General features: G+C 38.5%; 1 protein-coding gene across 2 annotated transcripts in view; it reads right to left on the reverse strand.

The window, feature by feature from the left end:
• The window catches only part of adgrb2 (adhesion G protein-coupled receptor B2), a 273817-nt gene that overhangs the window by 45948 nt on the left and 206502 nt on the right, over window positions 1–21367 (reverse strand). For both annotated transcript variants that reach the window (XM_016663772.1, XM_016663771.1), the window contains 6 exons: window positions 15427–15530; window positions 14921–15023; window positions 14204–14354; window positions 11622–11691; window positions 9368–9434; window positions 1232–1317 (listed from right to left, as the gene is read on the reverse strand). In XM_016663772.1, coding sequence (XP_016519258.1) covers window positions 1232–1317; window positions 9368–9434; window positions 11622–11691; window positions 14204–14354; window positions 14921–15023; window positions 15427–15530 — 581 coding nt within the window. The remainder of the gene's footprint in view (window positions 1–1231; window positions 1318–9367; window positions 9435–11621; window positions 11692–14203; window positions 14355–14920; window positions 15024–15426; window positions 15531–21367) is intronic.

Consider the following 21367-nt stretch of genomic DNA (forward strand, 5'->3'; position numbering starts at 1 on the left):
TGCACAACGAGAAGAGGTGACCGGACCCTGAGGAAGATTGTGTCAAGGCACTACATATGAAAGGTGAACATTGCTCTCAGCTTAAAGTCTGCAGCTCTTCCAAAGTTACCAGAGGCCTCTTGGTTGCAATGGCTTGGTAAGTTACCTGTGCCATAATCTTTCCATTTTTTGGAGGATGAAGCACAAAACGTTTGTACTTATGTGTAGAAAATGAATAATTCACTTTACCTTGTAGATCTATGCTCTGGTGTGTGTTAATTTACCTCATAAAATGCTAATAAAACATACTGAATCTATGGTTGTACATGACAAAATATGGAAAAGTTCAAATCCTATGAAAACTTTCGCAAGGCAATGCACTTGAATTAAACTGACAGAAAACATGCTCATAATAATCTTTCCAGGATCAGGGATGACTTAAACGGTATATGTGCGTTTTAAGTGTTTATAGATCAAATAGGTTTAATCTCAGCCACATCCCTGGGTAGCAAAAGCTAATCAGCCCCCTAGAGAGCAAGCTTATACAGTTATAAACAAACTATCAATTTCTACTCGTGCAATCAATGTACATTGAGGAAAATGCAACGAGGCAGAGAACAAGAAGTCAATGGAATCAATAGATGCGAAAATTAAAACACATGGGTTTTTACACGCGAGAACCAACGAGGTTTCCACTCAGGTTTGGAAAAGATGGTAAACGTCTCCGTATGGAGTTGATAGATTTCAATGCCTTACTTTGACAAATCTGCATGCACGCCACGTGTGAAGATATATGATTTGTTTTCATGCTTTTTAGGTCTCTCTTTTTGAGTTACTCTCTCTATTCACATTACATTTCCAACTGCCACTGATTTTCACATCTCCCATGCTCATCTGTGTCACCCCGCTGAGAGAGCTAGGTGGTTACCATTTGTGGAGGTGACGCCGAGATGCATCTCAGAGAGCAACAGCACATAACAGATGTCTCGCCATCTCCTTGCCAAATTAGATCATATTTTCTGATTTTTTTGTTAGCCGATGCGCAGGTGTACGAGTAGGTGCGAATGTGAAGAGACCCTCGGAGGCATTTTGAGTCATTTGCCAGGAAAATGTTGTCTGACAGAAGGAGAAATATGCCTAATATGGCAAATATGATTTCGGTTTTACAGGCAAAAAAAAAGAAAAAAGAAAAAGTTGACTTGAACAGACAGTAGAAGATGTGTGTAGGTGTGTTTTTTTTAAGTTAACTTACCCTGCTCGCTGCTTTTTAGACTTGTCTGAGATGCCGTCTCGAGACATGAGCTTGTTGAACACCACAATCCCAATGAGCATGTTTACCTGTTAGATGTAAAGAGAAGACATTGTCATAATAGGCACATAAGCTAAAGCTGGTCTTCTTTCATTCTTGTTCAACACGTCACTGTATGGGTCAGCCTCTCTGACGGTTAGCTCTTCTTGAACACAACAAAGCAAATTAAAGAATGCCTCTTGCCAAATACAATTTGATTTTCTAAATGCATTTAAACACTTGTCTGATGTTTTCCACGTTTGCTGACGGGAGCTTTCAAAGCAATCACACCAGTTGACATGTAGGATCTTGTGAAAATATGTAAGCAAATTGTTGAACAACACAAAAACATTTTTAATTAAATTAAAAAAACACAAGACAATTAAATAAACGAATGACTTAATTAATGAATGACTCAATTAGACATTTCCAAAACCTTATGAATGAATTAAAAAAAATATAAAAAAAAAAAAAAAACGTCAATTTATGGTTAATATTGTAATAGATGAAAAGCAAAAATAAGAACAATTCAACCCTTTCTTTTTTTTCCCCTTTTGATATGATTTTTTTAACAAAAAAAAAAACCAAAAAAAGGCTTCAACGGCAAAAACAAAGATATTTTAAAAATCCTCCACAAAAAAAAGAAAGACAATTTTGAAACTAAAAAGAAAAACATTTTTTCAGAAAACATTTTAGATGAGCATGAGAACAGAGAAATCTCAATGCGAAAACAGGACACTGATCGCTTTGCTTGCTTCTTAAACTAACAAGCAGTTTATTTTTAAGCATATTTAACATCTGGCTACACTGATCCTGTTGCACAGACTTAAAATTAAACACGCTAACACATACACACAGCTGAGTAAGTGCTCGCAGAGCTCTTTCAATCTGAAATCCTGCACATCTGGAACATTTGCTTTCCTGGTGACATGCTTCTTACAAGCCTGGTGTTCAAAATAGAGTTTCTGAGCAATCATCTGCTCGTGCTCCCTGTCAGCATCAGTGGGAAGCAATTTTCGTACACTTGTGCATGTGCATGTTATCCTTGCCTTCCTTTCTTCCTTTCAATTGCCCACGAAGGCAGGTCCTGGCCAAAAGAGAGAAATCGCTTCCATGATACTACAGAAATCTTCAGAGCTCAGCAGATACAGCATTTTGCAGAAGTATAGCATGTCACAACTATGAACTTCAATGCATTTTAATGGGATTTTATGTGATAGACCAACTGAAAGTAGCTCATACTTCACATGAAAAGAAAATGATGCATGGTTTATTTTTTTAGTAAATAAATATCTAAATGTAATGTGTGCTTTTGAGCTTATTTATATACATTTGGACTTTGGCGTCATTCTATCAAATGAAATGCCATTACGTTGTCCAACTGGATTAATTCTATTTGGAGTGGATCTGCTGTGAGGCAAATCTGTTGTATTTCCAAGTGCTTTGAAGTCATTGTTTATTTTTTTTGTTGTTTTTTTTTTTTTTGCACATATGCCAGAAATTTTCATTTTTTGTCTAATGTGGAAAAAAGTGGTTGTATTAGCACTTCCGCATGTTCTCTTCATCCTATGCATGGATTCTGGGAAACTGGGCGTCTAACTGATTTCCTTAAACAATGGCTTTTTTCTGGCCAATCTTCTGCCAAGGCCAGATTTGTGGAAAGCACCACTAAATGAACAGTTAAAGTCTCAAGAGTAAAATAGGCTGAGTAAGTATGCCATACACCAGGGCGTTTCAAAGTGTGGGTCATGCCTCCCCCTAGTCAGAGTTCTTAAGGGGCTTTGCTGTATGAGGGGAAAAAAACATAAACCAGAAAAAGTATCTTACCATTTAACCACCTTCACCAAGCCTATGGATGGATTTTTAGTACCTAAAGTGCGTGGGACAACAGAATCAATTGTACCCCAGTGCTGGTGTTGCATGTCGTCATGGCGCCTAATCGTGCACCTGCAAATTTTTGTAACTTGCCGAGTATCACTCGTGCCACGTTTCACTCAGACTGGATGACCTGGTAGTTGTTCTTGCAGAATACGTTCAGCTGTATCAGCATGTATGTAATAGTTCAATGAGGGCTAATTTTTTGGAGAATGACCAATCACCAATGTATGTCACAAGTATGCTCGCCTCATGCCAACGTCATGTGAATCTCTAAAACCATGCAAGTAGCTTACGGAGACAAAGGAAGTATGACCAAGATTTTTGAAATTTTGTATTTTCATGGACTGGATCTGAAGATGCTTTCCTGCCACAATGCTGTCTGCCACGCGTTGGGAGTTTTTGACGGCAGTCTAAATGAACTGTGGTGAAAGCATTAGGTAGTTCATAGTTTTACCACAGCAAATGTCACGGCAACTTAGCTTAGCTTAAGCACTACCTTATCTAGTTGCTCTTTGAAGCAGGCTAGCTCACCCAAGACCCTTATTGTATACCAAATATTTTTTAAGGAAAAAAAACTGTTGCAAATCCTAAACTCGTTTCCTTCCTTTAGTGCACATGTGTCAAACTCAAGGCCCGCAGGCCACATGTGACCCGCCATGCCATTTTATGTGCCCCTTCCTTCTCCCCCAGCATTTTATAGGCCGATGATTGACTTAAAATGGTTTTGAGCACGAATTGACTACAAACTACATCTCCCACAATGCATTACAATTGTTACCAGTCAGTATTATGGCTTCTCGCCACTAGAGAGCAGCAGAGTCACCTCAAGCTGCTTATTGATTTTCTGCAGAAAAATCTGCACTAATTCATCAGTCAGTTGAATCTCTCTGGTCCCTGCGCGGTCCGGTGTGCGCTTTTACCAGGATTTTTTATTTCTTTTTTCTTTTTTGTTGCGTGGTTTCGCTTCTCCGAAACGGACAGATGTTACGTCTGCATCTCCTCCAGACCGCCGCTCTCCAGGGTAACGTGCACCAAGAAGGCTCCATTTGTTAAATCCGCTGGATGAGTTTCTCACAGTGGTTTCTAATTCTTCACAGCGGTGGAGCCGCGTCCACATGTTGAGCAGCGGACTGCGCGTGTTACAGTCTAATTAACTTTTGCATCGTCATTTATTTCCTCAAGATAAACTGCCGGCTCCTCAAATGGATTAACACAACGTTGCATTCTCTTTAGTTTTCTCTGGTCTGTAATGGAGACTTGAATTTAAGCTCCATTTCAACCAAAGGTTTGTAATGCGCTTCCTAACCAGATGCTCCAAAGCGTCCGTCCATAACTCTTCAACACGCTGTCAGTTCCCGGTCAGAAAGACGCATTTAGTTCAGAGACCATGAGATGATATTCAGAAAGGATTTTTTTAATTAATTGATTTCAGTTGCCTCTGAGACTAAATCTTTGCGTAAAGTCTATAATGTCTGCCCATGTGACTTGTTTTTATTATTTGTTTGCTTACCTTTNTAAAGTCTATAATGTCTGCCCATGTGACTTGTTTTTATTATTTGTTTGCTTACCTTTAAACACTAATTTAAATATTGTAATTTTTAAACTGAGCAGTAATTTTACATCTATGGAAACTCAAATGTAATTAAAACTTCAATACATGAAATCAGTTATTTAACAATATGAGGTGTTGTTTAATTTATTTTTAACATTGTATTTTTATACATTTATGCTAGAGGTGCCCAAGTCTAGTTTTCCAGAGCTACTATCTGCAGCTTTAGATGCGTTCCTTCTCTAACACACCTGGACCATTGACTCATTATAAGCCTCTACAGAACTGAATGAGGGAAGTCAGCCTTTTGTCTGGGGTGTTTTAGCAGGGATGCACTCCTGATTTGTACCGTCAATGTGGCCCGTTGAGGAGGGGCCAATATGCTGAAGTGGCCCTCGGTGAAATTGAGTTTGACACCCCTGCTTTAGTGTATCACATAAAATCCCAATTAAGTAGATTGACGTTTTTGGCTGTAATGTTGTAAAATGTTGAGAAGTTTAAGGTCTGTCAGTACTTTTTATTTTTTTTGAGGTAGAATACATTCTGTTTCTCTCACTTTGTGACATATTTCAGGGGATTTATCTGTCTGCTGAAAAATTCTCCTCTCCATGATCCCCTCTACACTCATCGTGCCGCGGTTGACAATGAGCTCCTGGAGCACCAGATTGAAGGAACGAATATTGTCATGCCGGTCATGTCTGGCACCAGCTCTGTGAGTCAGCATCATCCTGTTCTGCTATTTGCTCAAGGCCAGGTTCATTAATTAGAGAAGAGTCCGGCGGGAAGGTCTCTGTGTTTCTGTGCCCGAAGCCCCACTCTCATTACAGCTGTTTGTTAGAGCGAAGGCACCGGCGACAATACCAGGGGGCTGGGCGCCATGTCGCAGCTGCGATTTGGAGCATGCTTCGACATTGTGGGGGCAGCAGTGGAGGAGGAAAGCTGAAAACAATGGGCCAAGAAGTGAAAAATCAAACCTTAAACTGCATTGAAAGGGCCTCAAACAGAAAGCAGCTGTTTTTCATTTCTTCCTTCTTGAAGACCTTTCAAGTCTCATCTGAAAGGTTTCTTTAGTTTTGAATATGTTGGGAGTATCAGGCTTAGATATAAAACACTTTGAACTGCCTTATTGCTGAAATGTGCTATAAAAAAAGAACTTGACTTGAAGTAAGTATTAAGAACAACACCCCCTAATAGGGCCATTAAAATCCTGTGAATCACTGGCCCTATTCTCAATTTAGTTCTATGTTTGGGTTGTTTGTCACTTAACTGGCCAAAACCTGTCATCTCTAAAAGTTGTTCTGTTCAAACTGAATATAGGATTGCCTCCCAGGAAGAAAGAAGAAAGGGAGGGAAAAAGGAAGGAAGGGAAGATGAGTATCGCAACTATTAACGCAAATTCACTCATCCACAATTTCTGCGCAGATTTGCAGTTTTCACCAGTCATCGCAACTTTTCCACAAACCTCTTACGCGTCCACTTTTAGGGTGTTTTCCAGGGCATCCAGGGGGAAATTTATTGATTGAATTAAAGTTCTGGGTTTTAAATTGCCTGGCGTGATCCACTGAGTGAGTCTTTATATTTGACTTCCTCCCTGAACTGCTCCCTGGTGGGTGGGTTGGAGCGAACGGTGGCGAAGTGGAAGACAGACGGCACACAACAGGTTGTGCTCCAGTATTGCAACTGATATTTACAAAGCGCAAGTGTTGCTTTGTGAACAAACCGCAAAATAAGTTTTCTTCCTACCATCTGGGTCGCAATAAATGGGTGGCCCTAATGCTCACACACCTTCTCCTTCCCCAAATAACATAACTCTTAACATACATAATGCATCAGGTACAAAAACTTTGATGGGAACCTATTTCAAGAAGGTACAGAAATTTCAACTTTCTTGCAAGACCACATTATCGCAAAAATAAAGCTTAAATAAATAAGTAACTTTGAGCACAACTTTTTGAGATAAGTGCACCAAGATCAGTATTTGTAGGCCACAGAATTCACAAGAAAACATTGCAGCATCCCGAAAGTACTGATAAATGAACAAGAGAAGGAATGGAGGCAAGGAGAAAAGAAGGAAGAAATCGAGGGTGAGAAGTTAAGGACATGTGACAAGTGAAATAGTGAAATTGGACATAATAGTAGCCAAGCAATGAATATTAACAGTCATGAAATCCATTATCTCCTCGAAAAAGCCCCGCCAAGCTCTCTTGTCAGAAATTCCAGTACAAGCATCCATATCCCATCTGCACATCCGTGAATGTGTCCGATCCATAGTTTATTTCCTGACATGTGCTCGACAGCAGGAGTGACAGATTCGATGCCACCCAACAGCATCAACAACAGTGGCAACAATTAGCAACCTAAGATGTAGCACACTCTATCCAGACTTATTAAACCTAATGGTAGAAATCTCCACCCTGAGATTCATTAAGCACGAATTATCACAGCTCCGTAGAAAAACAGACAATTAAGACCCCACTGAGATGCAATTATGGCACTACATTTTACTGTAGAGCCGAGTTTAGGTAGCTGTGCGTGAAAAAAAATGTCCAGCCACTGAACTTGGTAAAAACAACTCACACAGAGCTATATTTATGCCCCACCATGTTCCTTCTAAATTTATGGTCAAGGACAGGCTTCAGCCCTAGATGCATTTGGTTCGGTGACTCATGCTCTGAAAGCACGCATTACAGGGAAAGTTTAAGGGCAAGAATAGGGCTATAATTCAGTGTAGAAATCTAATATATAGCCAAAAGCTTTTGTCTGCTTACACTGTATTCTTTTTTCCCTGGGTTGACATTTTAAACTCGGGGTTCAAGGGTCTCTGCTCATCATTTTGACATGTGTGCTTCTAAAGTGACGGCCGGAGAGCAACTGAGATCAGCATGCATACTCATTAATGCCATCAGCTTTTGAGGGATGGGGCCAATCAGAAGTTAGATTTTCCTTTCCTTTTTTTTTTTTAGCATTTAGTATTGCCAAACTTTATTTTATTTATGCTCCTTTCCGCACTGCCAGTCTGGCAAGAAGCATATATTTAAACAAATATATAAGAGTTAAGATTCCTGTCAAAATCAATATGAACCTTATGTTGAGTACATTTAATGATGATGCATGTCTGAACAATGAGGATGTGAAATTATTTTGTTGGAACTGTGGTAAACGTTACTAACTTATGGCAGTATATTAAACATGTTTAACAAAGTCATTTAGGGCACTTTGTATGCAGTCGGGGTGTTCACTGAAGAAGACCATGTAAGACAATTGTAATTTACGTGTTTTGTTTTGCAGGTGCATTTGGACCTGAGTGATTTTGATTGTGTCAGATATAAAAAGTGGTCTAATTTTAAAATATGCATTCAAAACGTTAACATGCTGCATTTTGTTGCTTTATGTATCTTTCTTCCCACCATGGTCTTATATTGTTGCATTATTATGACATGCTCGAATAATAAATCATAAGCATCCAGCTATTAGCATTGACCATGTACTGTAGGCAGTCACCAGGGGCAACACTTGTTGAAGAGGGTACTGGTGCAAGCCTTCAAAATAATAATAAAAAAAAGGGCCATAAATAAAATAAAATCAATATTATTATAAAGAGGCAGCCCCTAACCGCCCTCCTTTCATTATCCTCTGCAGCGGCAAACAGTGAAAGAATAAAAATATCAAATTGACAAAAAAAACAATGTTTCTCATTATTTGGTTGACTTAGCCCTGAGCTTGCTCTGCACAGTTTACTGTGGAAGAGGATGAAGAGTGGAGATATGGATGTATCATATTGATATTGTCATCATGCAAAGGCTCTCCAAGTCCTCAGCTGCAGCTTTCCCAACACCCAGGAGGAACAGGCAGGAAACAGGATGTGCTGAGGTGTGACATCTCTCTGACATTTTTATTAGCTACGGCAGAGCTGTGTTCAGGCCAAGACGCAAGATGCCATAATTATTATATTATGACAATTTGTTACTAATTATAAGTGAAAATAAATATTAGCATATTAGTTTGAAATATTTCTACAATGTATAATTTATTTGAAGTACAATGAGACAGATTAGGCAAGATGTATAACAACATGTATGTTTGCATGTAACTACATTTAGGCAAAAGTAAAAAAAAAAATCAATTTGATGCGTGTGAATTCTGTAGAGGTATGTTAAATCTTTTCCTTTCCAATTCTTGACTCCCATTTTAGGATTAAAGCCACATATTGAGTGCCATTTTGTTGAGAGTTTGTGAGTGGCAGAAATATAAAAATGAAATCATCACAGAGGACTCAGAATCCCTCTGCTAAAATTTGGGCCAACTGGCCACAGTCACAAACATTAACCACGTTTTCTAATCATCATTTTGACTAGTCAGGTCATAGCGACCCGTTCCATTTCTGCTAAAATCACATACCTTTACCTAAAAAATCATTCCCCGACAACAAAGCAGCCAAATGTGACCAAGTCCACACACATTTTGGATATTCACAAACGTCATGAATTATTCAAATATTAGTTACACATCCAAATCAAATATAATTAATATATTTGATATATGTAGGAAATATTATCTCAAGTAGCCAATGGAACATTGTCCACAAACGTTTAAGGTCATATTCGGATAATGTTTGGAGGGAGCATAACAATCAAGGACCACCATCCAAACCATGCAATAGTGGGCAGACTCACCAGAACGATGACAGCAGCAGGACCAACGAAGGCATAAAGCAGGCCGCCCTCCAAAGACAACCAGCAGCTGGAAGAAAACAGATTGAGGGCTCACATTTCACTTCAGTGTGAGAGGTGATGAAACTTTAGATAAAAAAAAAAAAAAAAAAAAACCTAACTCAAATTTATTTGGTGAAAGTGTCCAAGTAATGAAGAATTTATTGGACTTTTTTTTATATTTTTTTTTATAGCTAAATGAAATTGCTTTTTTGTTTTTTTTGTTTCACTTGAGATTGTTTTCTTTTTAATGTAGATCTCCTGATGCCCAGCAACAGACAGATTTGTACAATAAATTTGGGTGACTCCTTCATTAGCAATGACTCCCTGCCAGTCTCTGCTTAGTCTCCATGGTAACCAATATTAGTACACTAACAGCAGCAGGACCAACGAAGGCCTGCTTTGTTGGTCCTGCTGCTGGACCAACAAAGCAGGATATAGACAGACATGGATATATGACATGTATTTTCATGTCTGGCTGGACATAGAGATTGCAATGAAGGCTTTGAAAAATCTAAACAGGAGTCTCTTACTTCCAGGTATCTGATAAACCCTCTTATCCAAAAGGCAAATATTGAGTTGAAAGAAAGAAACAACATGATTAATCCCACAAGGTTGTGTATTCAAAGTGCTCTTCAGGATTACCTGGTAAAAATGTGCTTTCTGTTGACTAAGAATCAATAAAATAAATAAAATAAAATAAATAAATAAATAAATAAATAAATAAATAAATAAATAAATAAATAAAAAAGTGAAATACTTATGAAGAAAGAGAGGCTACTACATTTATGCATGCAATCATTCAAAATTCATCTTAAGAGCCTATGACTATAAAATCTGTTTTTGCTTTTTTTATCAGATCATTGCATTGCCTGGAGGGAGTTGTTGTTGTTCTGAAACATGAACCAGCATGATCTGGGTTACACATAACCACTGCGGTTACTTAAACATTTAACAATAAAACGTGACGTCATCTTAAAGATTGATAAAAAAAAAAAATCTTGTTTAAATAATGACTTCTGTATGTTTTTTTTCTTCCAAAAATAAACCCTTGTGAGAGAGAGTGGCGCACTGCCGTTATTTATTTGCCATTATTATTTATTAATGTTTAAAAAAAAAGTTACTCTTTCCACTCAGTAAAACTGTCTATGTGATTTTTTTTCTGTGGTTGAAAGGTCTTTTAATAAAATGCCACAAAAAGGACTGGAGTCACTGACTATATGGAGCACTTCCCCATCTCTACCTTGGGTTGTGTACAACTTCTCAGCTACCTATTAAAATGCCACTACTTTACACTATTCCCTTGCTAAAAAAATAAAAAATAAGAAAAAAAAAATCAGCTGTTTGAAAATATTTCTGTCACAAACTATTTAGCAAGTTAAGTTTGAAAACTAAAGGCGCCTGCCTACTCCAGGCAGGATCATTACTAACTGCAAAGCAGAGCTCCACTTTAAAAGAAGAACAAATAACTAAATAAAAAAATGTAACAGTCCCTTTAAAAAGTAGCAGTCACGCAGGTGGTGGAGAGATGAGGTGGATAATTTGCACACACTTACATTTTTATATTGCATCCAAACTATAATAAACATACACATTTTGGCCTCTTTTAAATGCATAAACTACTTTTTAAGTATAGTTCCAGTCTATGTGAGAGGCCTTGGAGTCTTCCAAAAACACTTTCTCTCGTAAAACCTGATAATGTAGTCATAAATACCGCAAGCCACAGAGATACTTAAAGCTTGAACTGTAATTTCCGAAAGCGATCAAGTGCCTTGATGATACCTCCTGTTAATTGCATTGAGAGCATCATGTTGAGCTTATTAAATAAGAATCTTGTACATCTCATTCAGTTCAGTCTTTATATTACCATATTTTTAAAAGGTGTCAATATACAGCACACTGATAAATTAGGGGAAACTGGCAACTTTGTTGATGAAATAAATATCTTATTAAATCATAAAAAAAAAAAAAAAAAAACTGATATTGGTAACAATCCAGATCTGATAATCACCACTGCATGGTCTTCTTTAAGAGCCTTCTACTTGTAAATATACAGAGAAACCAATGGAAATCTGGCAGTAAGACCAGTGAATGCCACTACACCTCAGGCCCATTTGAGAGCTAGTGAGAGGAAGAAGCTGCTATTAAGCGAAGGCATCCAAATTGAGTGGTGATTAGAGCGCAAGAGCAAGCAGGGAGTCTTGGGCAGAATACTTACTAGCTGGCGGTGCCATAACCTCTTGCTCTGGTGAAACCCACCGACACTGCAACAACAAGGGCTGGAAGACCTGCAGAGAAACACACGCGCACACACACACGCGAGAAGAGAGAAAAAGATCAAACGGCTGAGACAAAAGGATGAAAGGAAGCTTGGATGGTGATGGGACACATTGGCACAAGAGACAGTGAGAAGAACAACTCTGACTCTACCAACTAAATGCAAAGCTTGCTTTGCAACAGAACGTAACACGTGAACGGGTGACTGAGGCCGATTTGATTTTGTGTTGTGCATATGCTCCCTTAAAAAAACACTAATAGTCACGGCAATGTGTCTACACGCGTGCCATTTGCACCTTTTCAACATTTCATCACTTTGAAAAAGAAAATTCTTTACGTAGTTTCAAAAAATTGCTTTTAAATCAAATTTTGTGTGGTGTGCATAGATGAAAAGTTGCGAAATATTTGGCAAAAAAAACCCCAACAACATTCCATATATCGTGCAGCTCAATCTGTCTGTCTCTGTAAATTGAAAAAAAAAAAAGCGTGACTGTTGCCGATTGCCTGCGTGCAAAAAGAAGGAACATCGCGGCGCCCGTAATGAGTTTGGCTCTGAAATATTCTCGTAATTAACAAAGCTGTGATTATGGCTGGTAATGAAAAGCAATTAGAAAAAGTCACATTAACTTTAACAAATAAGATGGTTGAGAGCCAAGCCTGTCCACCAAGCAGCCTGCACCGAGTCTCAGTTAGTCAACAACATCAATCTGCCGTTTACTTGTATAATGCAGTGAACACACAAACACACACACAAACACACACCTATGCATATACGTATCTGGCTCCGACCCAAATCCAGTTACACCCTAAAAATCTCCTTTCTCCTTGGCAACAGATTTCAATCGCATAATTTGCTGGGAAAATTGCAAAACGGACGGAAGGAGGATAACACGTTTGATCCTCTCCGTTCTACCCAACTGTTTCATGCGTTTCATGTGCGTCTGGGAGTGTGTTGGAGGAACGTGCAGCAACCACCAGCACCCCCCCCCCTCTCTGTGTGTGTCAGTATCTCCTCATCTGTGACTGTAGAGCAGTCTATACATTCTCTGCCTCTATCAGGTAAGGGCATCAGTGACTTGGCAGATTAGACTGCTGGGATCAATACTGAGTGAAATGAGCAGATTGTGTCCGTGTGGGTGTGTGTGTAGTGGATGGTGCAGTGTTGTAATTTCCAGGCCTATCTTGAAGCATCTCCCCCGTGTTGTGCAGATGTTATCATATCTTTTGATTATACACCGAACATTCTCCGTCCATGTTGCACCTGGTTGTACAATGCCGAGGAGACGGCATAATGGAGTAACATGGAAGGTGAACGGAAAAGGTGGCGTACGGATGAATAGCGGCAGTGTGCGCTCTCAGTGAGCAGCCTGTCCTTTCTTGGTGTGTGTGAATAAGGAAAACACCAAGAAAGTGTAAATATGGCTTTTGGGACATAAAGCAGTAAATAATTGCTTATAGAGCCGTCGAATAGTGTATAATGAGAATGCAGGGAATGAAGATTGTTAAGCATAATACGGGCAACAATTTCAACACTGCAAGATAATAAGCGGTTACATTTCCATTCTGAAACAAGCCGGTCTTGCTGCGCTCCATCACTAATGCACCTCACATAAGACTGCTTCAATCAGCAACCAATTCAGAAAACTGTAATTATTTGCAGTGGGACTCAGGGGCAGGATAGAAGTCCACTAAAAGTAACAAGAGAAAGTTTTGTTATTTACAAAAGTCCGTGGTGAAAGTGCCGTCGAGTATGTTCTGGAATAGTGGACGCTTATTTAGCTTTCTGAAATAGATTGGTTCTATCAAGCAGCAACTCCCAACTACTGAAACTCAAAGAGAAAAAAAAATAAACTGCTCTTCTCGTTGCTATTTCGGCCAAGCTCTAAAAATTAAGAGCTTGTGCCCCTTCAAGAATGTCAATGTCCAAATCTTAGGAAAAATTAAGCCTGGTAGTTAAACAATAAAAATCCCCATAGAAAATGACAGATAAGCTTGAAACATCTCAAAGCAATTCTAATTCTAGTCATAGTTATGACGGGATGGTCCTTTGAAGGTCCTCATATTTTCCCCATATTACAGCTAAAAACTGTAACGTATTTCCAATTAACCAACACAATGAAAAAGACTTTAGTCAGATGAAACCAAGATTCACATGTTTGACTTAAAATGCAAGATGATTGAACACTGATGCTGCATATCACCCCATCATCCTGAGGCAGTATCATCAAAACTTCAGGTAAGATGAGCTTTCGATCAGTTGTGATCACACCAACATGCAAGTATGTTCAGAAATAGGTTTGGTCTTTCAGATTGAAAGCTAGCTATTTAAAAAGGCTTCAATGAACACTGCAGTTCATTGAACAACCCATGTCTGTGCTTGTTGTATCTTCAACATGAGCAACTGCATGCATATTTCATAGACGTTTGTTTTATGGCGAGCAGGCATCAGGAGTCAAAACGCAATCCTAAACGAGGTCCTGACAAATGTATAATGTGAAATGGATCGAGCATGTGTATACTTACCCCAGCCGAGGCACAGAAAACGCTTGCGAATGATGCGTGACCTTGTTTTGCCAATGACAGCCAGGTAGGACTGCCATGCCTCAGTCAGCACCCAGCAGAAGGACGCCAAGAAAAAGAAATGCAGGAAAGCAGCAGTCACAGTACACAGCCCCTGCAGCAAAGCGAGAAGTAAAGCAAGAACTTAAAGCAAGAAAAAAAACAAAAACCCAAAAAAACTGAGATACCTTACAAAATACACAGATGCATAGATAAACTAGTAAAGGCATCAAATAAGAAGAAAACAAGTGAAACTTCCGCAGAACAAAACAGCAGGTAATCGAAAACGGCAATCTAATCAAGAACACTCTTTGTTCTTTAATGTTGAAGGTGGCTTTGCTGTGTTCTTCAGCTAGATCGATCCTGACTGCCACACGGTGAAGGCTTGCTTAGTCAGACGGCTCAGAGGGGTTTGCCAAAAATGTCAGCATGCTGCTTTGAAACCTCCACTGTATTAAGCTGTAAATCCTGTAAGCTGTTTTTTTTTTTTGTTTTGTTTTCAAAGCTACTAAAATAGGCAATTTGAATTTGTGACCATCATAGATAAAGGTCTGTAAAAACAATATATATATATATATATATATATATATATATATATATATATATATATATATATATATATATATATATATATATATATATATATATGTGTGTATGTATGTCTTGAAAAGTGTGCTTTACCTTGTTGAGTGTTTGAGATTGTCCTAGCAGAATCAGTAAATTGGAGGCCAGGATGGAGAAGCAGAAGTTGACCAAGATGATCGATCTCTCTGACCGGATGTACCTTAGGAGCAGAAGATTAGAAAGATTTAAAAAGTCACATTCAAAGCCCTACAGATCTTTCTTTTCTCTCTCTCTTTTCCAAGACAGCTTAGTCATCAGATTGATTTTGGCATCTGTAAAGAGTATTAGTAAAAGACAAATAAAGGAATCAAAGGAGGGAAAAGCCAGTCACCAACCCCCTCTGCTGTAACTGAATTATTTTGTTCTTTATTAGGCCTCGATGGCTTTTTTTTGTTTGTTTTTTGTTTTGCCGCCATAGCTGATGGACACAAATTAAGCTTTATTTTTTTTTTTCCAATTTGCACTGGCAGAAGCGTGAAAAGAACATTAGCATTGTGCGAACAGGGAATGTATAAAATACAGATATCAGTGTCACACTATTAAATGTGTGTGCATGCAGTCACCTCCAAAAGGCAGCGTAGATGAGCAGCAGGATGAGGAGAGCAGTGCAGGACACTCCGCAGCCCACCATGAGGGGCACTGAGGGCATGCTGGTAGGACCCATGTCCTGAAACACAAGGTCAGAGGAGAAGGCTGGTTAATTGTTACCGCGTCAGTTTGTCCTACTTTGGTCAACAGAGAATGAAGGCCCGGCTCATTTTACAAGTGCATCTCAATAAATTAGTGTATGATGGGAAGGCTCATTTGTTTCAGTAAATTAATTCAGAAAATGGAGCTCAAAAATTCATTATACACAACGTGATGTATTTCTAGCATGTACTTTAGATCATTTCGATGAATAGAGCTGTACAGAGAGTGAAAATCCAATAATATGTCGTCCTACAGGGCATGTTAGTCGCACTCCACATCATCTAATGTCCCCAACACTCTAGTATGGACTTTGCTTCACTACCAAAGAGGTTAGTGTTGCTTGTGCACATTCTGCTTACCCTTCTTGCAGAGGATGTCGATAACTATTTGCCAGACGACTGTGGAGTTAGCGGTACTGCCCACAAAAATGTAGGCTGAAATTATTTCTTTCAAATTGCAATTATGCAATGTTTAAAACTTCCGATTGATCAAAAATTGCGTTTCTATTTGCACACCAGATGGAAACGCAAAATGTTAATGCATGTTTAAAAATAACCAAACAAATACGTTTGTTTAATGTTATTCCAACGGGGTGATATGCAACTGCACAACACAAAGACACGGGAAGACAGAAAAAGAGATGAAAAAATGGCAGATGCCTCATTTTTATGGAATCTTATTTCAATGAAAAATGGACTAAATTAAAATTGCAGACAGATTTAGAGACGGTTTCTTTGCTACGAAATAACAAATTGGTTGGTATATCATCTGTTATGCAAAAATATGCAAACAAATCTTAATGTTTTGATATTAGAGCAGAGGAATAAAAATTTAAAGTGAGGATTAAAAAAATAGTGAAGAAGGTAAAATATCTAGAACAGAACAAGGTCCAAACTCAAAGCAAAATCTGATAAAGTCCAAAAATGGATGGACTTCATCAAAAGGAACTGATGCAGATAGATGGAGCATCACATTTAAACAGGTGATAGAGCAAAAGGTCTAAGTTAACCGTTTTACAGTAAAAAAACAAACAAGCAACCACTGCACAAAAGTGGAGCTTGAGCTTCCCAACCTGAGTTTATGATTGATATTTTTGTTGCTGTTGCCTTTTCTCAAAGCTAGTAGCAATAAAAAATCACAATGCATTGCAAGATTGGTTATAATTGTTTTTTGATTGCTTTGCAGAGCAAAGCATGCAACACATTAATTTTACTCTATTACCTCAAGAAGACATTGGTAAAGATGATGGAAGGACGGACAGAGGGATGGATAGATGGATTCGCGCTCTGCTGATATTTATTCATCCAGATGAATGGAGTCCTAATTCCCTTGCTGCCCACACCAGGATTCTTTATTTAGTCCATTCATCTGGAAGTTGTCAATGACTTCAGACATGTTGACCCAACTTCCTTCCTCATAAAGGTCTTGGAGATACTGTCAGACACCTTCTTTAACGATGCCGGGGTCATTTGCACAAAGCAAATGACCACGAGGATTCCTTTCTGTTTTAATTGTTCACATTCTGACAAAACTATGAAATACTATAGGATCTGCAGGGGGCAAATGTTTATCAAACCTGACCAACGGCCCACAGTTTGTGAGGTTGTTTGACCAGGCGGTCAGCAGCACAGGAGCACCACAGGGGACTGTACTCTCACCATTCCTTTTCATTCATTACAGGTCAGACTTTTAGAATCCCGTCATCGACAGAATTTATCAGATGACTCAGCAAAATGAGCATTAATCAGTCAATATTGTTATCACAAATTGGACAAAAAAAAAAAGGTTTTTTGAAACCGGAATGGACGGACAGAGAGACCGATAAGTCTCGTCAGGCTTCCAAATTACTGCCTTGCCTTTACAGCCTCTATTAACTCTTCCAGTCCCTGAGTTTTAATCCTTTTAACGACTCCTGCAAATTACAGGCAATTACCTTTAATTAGAATTACAAGAGTGTGTTACAATGAATGGAGTTGGATAATGACATGCAATTACACTTCTCCAAAAGTTGTTCCTTTATTAAAAGTACAAGCAACCATCTTGACCAATGTGTTATACCCTATAGAAAATGTGGTGCGCCTATGTGCATGGACACTGATGATTTCAATTTACTGCTGATTACAATGACATGAAGACACACTTTTTCCTAACAGTCAGTCATCGCCATGTAAGAATCTTGTAAAAAAGCTTTGTGTCCCTTTTTGTGTACCTAAATTATTTTTTTTTCTGTCTGTGTTAAAGGGTTTAATACAACTTGAAGATTAAGAACAATAAAGCAATTCATGAAATGTTTTTTCAGCAAAATTTTGCTCTCAATAAGCATCTTCGAAAGGATGAAAAGTAAGACACATTTATCTACATGTAAATCCTAAACCCTACTCGTACCCAAATGGGCTTTATATTTGTTCGGCTTAAGATTTCAGTCACACAGTTACGCTTAAGATACAGTGCTTTGGATTAAAAAAAAAAACAAAAACATGTAACGTCTTAACCATTGAATTTAATTGAAAACATACTCGTCTAAGCAGATGCACCTAACTGAAAAATGTGCAGGAATCTGTCTTCCCAAAGATGAGTAGAACTCATAAGTCTGATGCAAGAAAGGGGACCTCTTTACTTTTTTAGAAAGGAGCCAAGAATGCAACCTAAAAAGAACAGTGAAGAAATTCACAGAGAGATGGAGCAGGAAGAGTTAAAGACAAGTACGTGAAAGGAATGAGGGGGATAGGGAAGGAGAAGAAAAAGCAACAGAAAGTCAAAGCTTCCCTTTTAGTTTTTTTTTTTTTTTTTTTCCTGGCCCATCAAAGGAAGCCAATTTCTCCAGAGGAAAGTGGAATAGGTTGGAATACCAATACAGCATACACACAAAAACACACAAGTGGGAGAACGGAGGTGAAACATAATCAAAACCGTCTCACAAGAAAAGAGAGCCACGAAAGAAACGAAAGGGGGCATATGAAAAGCATCTGCTTCGGGAAATTGGGAAGTGCCAAGGGGAGAGGGAGAAACAAGAGAGAATAATTGTGTTTGATTTTATGTAGAGAAGAAGGTCAAAATGCCTTTTACAAATCCGACAGATCAGACCGTCAACGCATGTTGAATGAAAAGTGTGCAGTGCCCAGTGAGTGTATCAGTTTCCCTGTAAAGGTCCCCTTACCCCCACATTTTTGTCATATTAGGCAACACCAACTTGAACAAACTTAATTGAATTTAAATTAGAGAGGAACTGTAGTGAATTAGTGAAAAGGGGGGAGGAAAAATCCAAATAAAAATCTAAAAAGTTTGCTGCATATGTAGTCAAAGAAAAAAAAAATACTTGAATGTCATAATCCCAGTATCCAGTTTAGGCAGCATTAGGGAGACCAAGGAATACACCACACAGATCAATGATAATATTATGGAAAGGTTTAAAGCAGGGCTATAAAAGAATATCCCAAACTCTGAATATTCCAAATGAATTTAATTCAACATTTGAAAACGGAAAAGTATGACAAACCAAGACATGGTCATCCACCTAAACTGACAGGCTGTGGAAGGAAAGCAGAAATGTGACAGAGATGTACGGTTACTCTAGAGAAGCTGCAGAGATCAATAGCTCGGGTGAGAGAATCTGTAGCCATGCACTCCACAAACCCTACCTTTGTGGAAGACTGCCTAGAAGAAGTCATTACGAGAATCCATTAAGTCCTTTTCATCGTTTGCAAACAGGATAAACCATATAAACGGAACAAACGCACCAGAAGAAACTCTGGTCAGATGAGACCAAAACAAACATTTTTGGTCTAAATGTAAGGCTTTGTGCGATATAAAACTAACACTGCACACCTCTTTAAAACATGGTGAGACATAGTGCTAACTACATCATGCTGTGGGGATGCTTTTCTAGGGAACTTGGTTAGAAAGAACAGTAGGTTGGGTAAATAAATACTGGGACAAAACCCAGTCCAAGTACACAAAGTACTTATAGGACAGTGAGGGAAGTTCATCTTTCAGTAGAACAACAACTCTAAACATTCAGTCCAAGCCAAAGTGGAAAAGGTTGTCAAATGTGTTGAGATGTCCCAGTCAAAGTCCAAACACCAATCCAAAGGATAATCTGGAGCTTGAAACTACTGTGAAATGTGGTTCTACAAAGTACTCGCACAGCGTGCCAGAAAACATAGGCACGCTAAACAGTTAAGCCTTTCATTTAGCAAAAAATGTTAAAAAAAATAGTTCAAACCATGAATTACTTTCTTTTCACTTCACAATTCTGCACCACTTTCAGTTGTTCCATCATAAAAAGAAACACAAAGACATTAGTTAGCAATTGCAGTAAATACAGGAAAAATTCAAGGAGTATAGATACTTTTTCAAAAAGTGCTTAAATATGCACTTTAGAGATCCCCTTTTTTAATACGTTAGCGTTTCTGAGATGCCACACTTTACTGTATTCAAAGCACGTTAGGAGACGGTCTTAGAACTCCTCATAGTTCTTTGGTTGCAATGTAAAACAGGCATGCATAAACCGTACATCAAAAATGAGATTCAATGTATAATGTGATGATGTAAGGAAACTGGTACAAAAAAAAAAAGTAAATAAATGGAAACAGATTACCCACACAAAACCTGAAGGCCTGAGGCTTCTTTCTGCCACACAAATGTTATGCCCTTAAAGGAAACCGTGATAATACATCGCTGCTGGTCAGAATGTATGACCGTGAAACACAGTGACTACAGATTAGTGCGAGAGTGTTGAGGTTCTGCTGTATATGGCCAGTTCCCCCTGGGCAGCTTGGAAACCATTTGATGGAAAAGATAGCTATTTTCAGCTCAGGAAGTTTAACCTACTTATCTCCTCTCTCTGAGACTTCTTCTCTCTTCTTTCCCACCCATTCCGCCGTACCAACCTCTCCGTTTCCGTCTCTGCCTCTCTAGGTTGCTCATCCCATTCCCCTTACATCTTTCTTCCTCAATACTCCATCAGCATGTCTTACACGTCAGTGCACCTGTTAATGCACCCTCAATGGGGAAGCGCCCTAGACAACTTGAATCCAGAGTCTATCTGCGTCTTTGCCACATGCATCACAAAGTCGGCATCGGGCGTCACAAAGAGCGGTGTTTCTATACTCAAGTGCAGAAAACTACAGCTTAATGGCAGCACTACATTAATAATAATAATAATAATAATAATAATAATAATAAAAACCATTATAGTTCATGAGCAAAATCACACCTTGCAAAATACAATATTTAATTTGAGTACATTTATTCAGAGGGGAAAAAATCTGATAAGAGTAGGTTACAAAAGAATAAAACAAAATCACTGATGCCCCACCACCCCAATTCATTCCTGTAAAACAACGTTAACTGAAACTTTATGTATTTTGGTAATATCTCTTTCGGTTATGAAGATGATTTGACCCATATGCCAATTTTTCCTTCAGAGCCCTTCAAAAGAGTAAAAAGAACAGGAAAGGCATAACTCTTGAACTTCTTATGACAAGAAATGGCTTCAAAAGATAATATTTCCCTAAACATGACCACATCTGTCAGGGCAATAATTAAAAAAATATATATATAAGTCAGGTTCTGTCATGTTTCTCTACCAGACGTCTGGGAACTGTATTAGTATCCCATGATGTGTTGGCTCTTTAAAGATTACATTTTAAATGGAAGTGTTGCAGGTTCTGCCAGAAGAGGGAAAATAAGTCAACGGCAATTTTATAGCAGCGGGGCACCAATTCAAAACATGCAGCCGTATTAAAAGAAATCATCCACAAACAAAATCTACCTTATTCAAAGCTCATATTTCAAAAGCATGTTCCAAGAATC

Source organism: Poecilia formosa, unplaced genomic scaffold (assembly GCF_000485575.1).
Source record: "Poecilia formosa unplaced genomic scaffold, Poecilia_formosa-5.1.2 Scaffold443, whole genome shotgun sequence".
In the NCBI taxonomy this organism is placed as follows: Eukaryota; Metazoa; Chordata; class Actinopteri; order Cyprinodontiformes; family Poeciliidae; genus Poecilia; species Poecilia formosa.